Source organism: Myotis yumanensis, unplaced genomic scaffold, assembly GCF_028538775.1.
Source record: "Myotis yumanensis isolate MYYU_CA2020_CCGP unplaced genomic scaffold, mMyoYum1.0.hap1 SCAF_1, whole genome shotgun sequence".
Classification (NCBI taxonomy): domain Eukaryota; kingdom Metazoa; phylum Chordata; class Mammalia; order Chiroptera; family Vespertilionidae; genus Myotis; species Myotis yumanensis.
In genome coordinates this window covers 144871820-144878795 of record NW_027223752.1, presented here as the reverse complement: position 1 = coordinate 144878795, position 6976 = coordinate 144871820, and the positions used below count along the sequence as shown (strand labels likewise).

The 6976-nt window shown below is 45.7% G+C and overlaps 1 protein-coding gene across 1 annotated transcript; it reads right to left on the bottom strand.

Moving 5' to 3' along the window:
• Nucleotides 1-2529: 2529 nt before the first annotated feature.
• LOC139021900 (probable ATP-dependent RNA helicase DDX5) lies at nucleotides 2530-6725 on the bottom strand. Its single transcript, XM_070432738.1, has 2 exons — nucleotides 6458-6725; nucleotides 2530-4247 (listed from the first exon to the last, which is right to left on the bottom strand). Exons 1-2 carry the CDS (start codon nucleotides 6683-6685, stop codon nucleotides 2631-2633), a joined length of 1845 nt encoding a protein of 614 aa, XP_070288839.1. The 5' UTR covers nucleotides 6686-6725; the 3' UTR covers nucleotides 2530-2630.
• Between the last annotated feature and the right edge of the window lie 251 nt (nucleotides 6726-6976).

Genomic DNA, 6976 nt, shown 5'->3' with positions numbered 1-6976 from the left:
AAATAGAACCAGAGGCATGAAAACATGGAACGGATTCACAAATCTCAGAGGGAAGGGGGTGATTGGTGAAGAAAGAGATTAACCAATGATCTTATATGCATATATGCATTACTTATGGACACAGACAATAAGGTAGTGAAGGCCTGGGGTGGGGCAAGAACTGGGTGGAGAAGGGCAATGGGGGAAAAAAGGGAGACATCTGTAATACTCTCAACATTAAATATTTTTTTTAAAAAAACATGGTTAATAGAAATCCTGGGTCAATGCAAACTGTTTTATATAAATTTTCAATTAATAGATACAATGGAAATTTGAATAAAAACTCTAAGAACAAGTTTCAACTTTCAAAAACATTAAATAAACATGCTTAATATATTTTTCAAAGTAAATATAGTGGGGTTTTGTGTGTTTTTCAAAATTGATTTTAGAAAGAGAGGAAGGAAGAGGGAGAGAGAGAAACTCAGTGAGAGAGAAACATCAGTTGGTTGGAATTGAACCTGCAACCTTTTGGTGTCCAGGACTGTTGGGGTTCAACCCCAGCAGGTCCAGGGGTCTCCAAAGGTGTGGACAGAGTCTGCAAAGAAGGAATGACACAGAGACAGCGTTCAGTTGATCAGCAGCCTAGCCAGGATCTCTAGCCAGGATCTCCAGCCAAGTTCTGTCTTTTATTGTCTTGTTACATCTGTATTTATACCAGTTGATTTTAATCCTGTCAATTTCTATTCCAAAGGTTAGGGCATTTCTTATCTCCATTCCAGGGAGTAAAGATTATGTAGCTTAAGGGTGATTGTTCATAGTTAAAGTGATTAACTACTCGCCTGGCATTTAGTTAAGGGGTTTTATTCCCTCCTTAACTTCAGGGAAAAATCCTACCTGGGGAAACAACCTTTCTCGGAGAGGTGACCTTGGTTAAAACACATAGCACCAAGAAGGTGAGCAAACATATTAAGAACAGTATGCCATACACGCCAGGTCCCTTGAAACATATGCTGTGCAGATGTTTCTTTCCTGCAGCAACTGTGTCAAGCTGCAAGGATGGACGAGCTTCCGGCAAATTCCCCCTTTTTTATTTTTTAAATGATAGCGCATGTAAATCAGCAGCCACCTCTCGGATTGGGTTGTTTAAGACTTGGAAGAAGACTGACAAGCAATGATAGTGAGCATAGCTATAAACATAGTGGATGGAGTGCACAAGGAGCCTTGTTCCTGTAGAAGGTTGCTGGCCTCTTCAGTCAAGGGATTTCAGCTGTCCTCAAGTCGGGGGTTTGGTTGTCCTTGTTGATCTGGCTAGCGGGCGGTGTCATTGGCGATTGGCTTTCCGAAGCATCAGTGAGTTGAAGGGCTGCATCAAAGGGTCCATCAGGGCCGCACTTGATGGTGGTGTCGGTGTCTGGGGAGGAGTCAGCTGTGCCCTCTGGGTTGGCCAATATGGATGATACCGGGGAGGAGGATGAGGCAGAGATGGAGGGTAGTAGACAGAAAAAGAAGAGAAAGCAAAATAACTACAAGGCAGGGAAGTGTTTAGAAAAAAGAGGGAGAAGAAAGGGAAGAAGGCAGCACACTGACACAGCCCTTTCCTTCAGCTGCCCCTTTCCCTGTGGTCCAAGGTAGAAATGGGAAACAAGTCCTGTTGCAGAGAGAGGGCAGCTGCTGTCAGCCAGTCTCTGTCTTTACCTGGGTCCCGATCTGAGCTGGGCATGGGAAGCAAAGCAGCCATGGGGGCAGGAGACCTCCCTCAGAAGGGGTGAGGGTTCAGGCCTCTGCAAAGTTGGGGGGGTGAAGGTCTGTGCCCCACCTCTGTTGACCCCCAAGTTGTCTCCTGATGGCCCCTCTGCGACTGTGCCTGTCTTAGGTTGTTCCTTCCCTGAGGAATCTTACCCGTCTCTGGCTAACCAGCCATCCTCCAGGGCCAAGCAGGGTGATGTGAGGTGTGCGAAAGAGGGGCAGCGCCCCCCTGCAAGAGGTTCAGTTCTGTCTCCTTGGTAGCCTATGCCCTTGTGGCCTCCATGCCCAGCACCTGCCTTGGGCTCCCCTCGCCTGCTGGCAGGGCCCCGGCTGTGGTCACATCTCTTAGAGAACTCAGGTTTCTTCTCCAGGGATGGCTCAGCTCACACCATTGGGCGAGAGACAGATCCATGGCAAAGGCCACCATGAGGCCTCAACTTCAGGGTGAACAGAAAGCCCAGACAACAGCTGTGGGCAAATGGACTGTGAGAAGGGGGTCCCTCTTGACACAAGGGCAAGAGGGGCCAATACTGGACAAAAGAGAGTCCTGGGACAGGGCTTTCTCAGCCCAGGATGTCAGGCTTTTGGCACAAGGCAACTCCACGTATGGGGCATATACCAGACACCCCCAGTCACAGCATTGCCTTCATTCATTGTATTTCAAATCACTGTACATTTACTTTGTGAAAACACTGCCTGCATTTTCTAGTACAAAAAAAACCTAAAAATTGTTTCAGGAATGTAGAGAAATATCCAACTTAAATAGCGAAAAAGTGCAGCATAATTACTGCTGCACTGAAGTCATTTCTGCATTTCCCATGTTTCTTAAATAACTATCTTGTCTGATAACACACAATATAAAGAGCAATTATGAAAAACAGACATTGACATATACTTCTAAAGTTTTATTGAGAATATCCTGTTGGCATTGGATAACCAATCATAGGTGCAGCTGCAGTAGCAGGATATGCATATGCCAGTTGGTTCATACCATTGTGCATATTTGGAACATTACTTCCATATTGCTGAGTGCTATCATAACCATTCTGGTAAGTCCCTGTTGGATTACCAGTCCTAAAACTGGTCTGTATACCAGCAGACACAAAATTACTTCCAAAGCTCTCATTGGTGTAATTTGCAGCACTGTAAACACCATTCTGGGTCTTTGCCCCAAAATCTGTCTTAAGCAGACTAGAGTAACCCCTGTCATAATTTTCCCTGTCTCTAAAGGTATTAAATCCACCCCTTTTGCCTGCAGAGTATCTGTCCCGACGGTCATCCTTCATGCCTCCTCTACCCCTGGAACGACCTGAACCTCTGTCTTCAACCAACTGAAGCAAATTGGGATTAATTGCTTGATTAGCTTCACGAAGCACAGAGATAAGGTCGCTCATTTGCTTTATATTATTAGGTGTAAAGAAAGTGTATGCTGTGCCCGTTTTGGTACTGCGAGCAGTTCTTCCAATTCGATGAATATAATCCTCTGAGGAGTTAGGGTAGTCATAATTGATGACAAATTTCACATCTTCCACATCTAGCCTTCTGGAAGCCACATCTGTAGCAATCAGAATAGGAGCTTTTCCATGTTTGAATTCATTTAGAACCCAATCACGTTCCTGTTGACTCTTGTCACCATGAATACCCATGGCAGGCCACCCGTCTCTCCTCATTTTTCTAGTAAGTTCATCACATCTTCTTTTGGTTTCAACAAAGACAATGGTTTTATTCTCTTTCTCACTCATGATCTCTTCCATCAGACGAATAAGTTTTTCATCCTTTTCTACATCATGACACACATCCACAATCTGAAGAATGTTGTGGTTTGCACTCAGTTCCAGTGCACCAATGTTTATATGAATATAGTCTTTCAGGAAATCTTCAGCAAGCTGTCTTACTTCTTTTGGCCAAGTTGCACTCCACATTAGGGTTTGCCTGTCAGGTCTTATCTGATCCACAATCTTTCTTATTTGGGGTTCGAAACCCATATCAAGCATTCTATCTGCTTCATCAAGGACAAGGTAGATGGTTCTTCTCAGATTTGTTTTTCCACACTCTAAAAAGTCAATCAGTCTTCCAGGTGTTGCAATACAGATTTCCACACCTCTCTCCAAATCTCGTATTTGTGGTCCCTTGGGAGCACCACCATAGATGCAAGTAGACTTCAATCGGCACGCTCTACAGTATTCAGCAGCCACTTGCTGCACCTGCTGGGCTAGTTCCCGAGTTGGTGCCAGCACCAAGCAAACAGGCCCATCACCTCTCTCTAGGAACGGCTGATGATTGATGTGGACAATGGCAGGCAGCAAATAAGACAATGTTTTCCCAGATCCAGTCTGTGCTACTCCAACCATATCCAATCCACTTACGGCAACTGGCCATCCCTGAGCTTGAATAGCAGTGGGTTCAGTAAAGTTCTGTCTTGCAATCACATCCATGATGTTTGCAGGGAAGTTTGCTTCATAAAAATTCAGCACTGGCTTTGGGCAGTTGTGTCCTCTAACTGTAATTTCCTTGCTTCTTCTTCTTTTTTTTTTTTTAAATTAAATCTTTATTGTTCAGATTACATTTGTTCCTCTTTTTTTTTTAATTAAATCTTTATTGTTCAGATTATTACATTAGTTACTCTTTTTTCCCACCATAACTCCCCTCCACCCAGTTCCAACCCCACCCTCTGCCCTCACTCCCCACCCACTGTCCTCATCCATAGGTGCACGATTGTTGTCTAATCTCTTCACTCACCCCCACACCCCTTTCTCCCCCCGCCCCAAGAATAGTCAGTCCATTCCCTTTCTATGTCCCTGATTCTATTACAATCACCAGTTCATCAGATTATTTATTCACTTGATTTTTAGATTCACTTGTTGATAGATGTGTATTTGTTGTTCATAATTTGTATCTTTACCTTTTTCTTCTTCTTCCTCTTCTTACAGGATACCTTTCAGCATTTCATATAATACTGGTTTGGTGGTGATGAACTCCTTTAGCTTTTTCTTATCTGTGAAGCTCTTTATCTGGCCTTCACTTCTGAATGATAGCTTTGCTGGATAAAGTAGTCTTGGTTGTAGGTTCTTGGTATTCATCACTTTGAATATTTCTTGCCATTCCCTTCTGGCCTGCAAAGTTTCTGTTGAGAAATCAGCTGACAGTCGTATGGGTACTCCCTTGTAGGTAACTGATTTTCTTTCTCTTGCTGCTTTTAGGATTCTCTCTTTGTCTTTTGCTCTTGGCATTTTAATTATGATGTGTCTTGGTGTGGTCCTCTTTGGATTCCTTTTGTTTGGGGTTCTCTGCGCTTCCTGGACTTGGAAGTCTATTCCTTTCACCAGGTAGGGGAAGTTTTCTGTCATTATTTCTTCAAATAGGTTTTCAATATCTTGCTCTCTCTCATCTTCTGGCACCCCTATAATTCGGATGTTGGTACGCTTGAAGCTGTCCCAGAGGCTCCTTACACTATCTTCATATTTTCGGATTCTTTTTTCATTTTGCTTTTCCGGTTGGGTGTTTTTTGCTTCTTCGTATTTCAAATCTTTGACTTGATCCTTGCGACCCTCTGGTCTGCTGTTGGGGGTCTGTATAATATTCTTTATTTCAGTCAGTGTATGCTTAATTTCTAGTTGGTCCTTTATCACAACATCGAGGGTCTCATTAGATTTCTTGAGGATCTCACTACATTTATCGGCGGTCTTACCAGTCTTTTCGAGGGCTTCTAAACAGTTCTTTAAAGACCTTAAAAGTGTGGTTTTGAACTCTATATCCAACAGTTTGCTTTCCTCCAATTCTGTCGTTTGTGTCCTGTTTCTTTGTCTCGGCATTTTTTTATGCTTCGCTGTGTCGATAGAGTGCCTTTCTGTGCTAAGTGTCTCAATTACCTAAGGTAGACACTCTTGGTGCACCCCCTTGTGGGCTTTGTGCACAGTCTTGTTGTGGTTAAGCCTTGATTGTTGTAGTTATCACTGTGAGGAATTGACCTCCAGGTCAATTGGCTGTGAGAATCAGCTGTGTCTGCGGTGGGAGAACTTCTGTGCTGGAGACACCCCTCTGGGGCTAGACTTGCTTCGATGGGGCTTTGGTGCGCACTGAGTCTGCCTCCTGAGTGTGTCTTTTATGGTTCCACGGAGCTTAAAGCTGGATGGTCCCACTCTGACCTCTGGGCTTCCTGGCTCCTGGATCTCTAGGGAGGTGCTAATCTAGCCTTTGCCTGAGGCTATCCAGCAAAAGCCTCCCTGCAGGGCTTGGGCGGGGCGGGTCCCACGGGATCAACAGGGCGGGGTTAGCAATTATGGCTGCTCTCAGTCTTGCCCTCAGAGGCTCTGCTTCTCAGTGTCCCAGTAGTCGCTGCAAGCCCCACGGAGAGAAAGCTGCCCTAGGGTTCTGAGCGATGCCAGACAGTCCCACTTCTCCCGTATGAGTCTGGGTCCTTAGAGACTCGCCCGGAACTGGAGCTCAGAGCCTGAGACTCCCTCCCGATTGAAAACAACCGCGCCCTCAGCCTCCAGCCCGCTCCACATGCACTCCAAACCTTAGTATTTTACTTCAGCACTGCGCCTCCTCTGAGCCTCGGTATGCTTTTCTCTTTCCTCCTAGTTGTAGAACATCCACTCAGCCAGCTTTCCTGGGGTTCTGGATGATGTCCGTTCCGTCTTTTAGTTGTATTTTTGAAGTGGTTGTTCGAGGCAGCAAACTCCCGTGTTTACCTATGCCGCCATCTTGGTTTCTCCTCCTTGCTTCTTCTGTATGTCTCTACCTCTTGCGCTGTGCGCCTGGCCAAATCAGGGTGTTCTTGGTAAAAATTCTTCTCAAATTTGGGCAGCTCATCAAGATTCCACTTCTTTTTAACTAGCTTCTCCCCAGGGTTCCCAAACTTCTTTCCTGATAGAGGCCCTGCCCTACTTCCTCCAAATCGAGTTGCACCAAACCCTCGATCCCGGACACGGTCTTGGTCACTCGAATAGCCCGACATGGCGTCAATGATTGCGGTTGGCGGGGAACGAAGTGGAGAGAATCGGGTGCGACAAGTCGCTGGTGGAGGCTTTGGCGATAGTGAAGCCTTACGGGGGCGGCAGCGGCGGAACGACAGCGATGATAGGAGCCAGAGCTGCTCCCCTACAGGCCGGTGGAAATGAATTCCAACCCAAGCAGGTCCAGGGGTCCGCAAAGGTGTGGACGGAGTCAGCGAAGAAGGAATGACACAGAGACAGCGTTCAGTTGATCAGCAGCCTCGCCAGGATCTCCAGCCAAGTTCTATCTTTTA

Coding starts and splice junctions, on each gene's coding strand:
- LOC139021900 (XM_070432738.1), bottom strand. CDS start 6,685: ATGTCGGGCTATTCGAGTGACCAAGACCGTGTCCGGGATCGAGGGTTT. Junction 4,248..6,457: donor CGCAAGAGGTAGAGACATAC/AGAAGAAGCAAG, acceptor AAAAAAAAAAGA/AGAAGAAGCAAGGAAATTAC.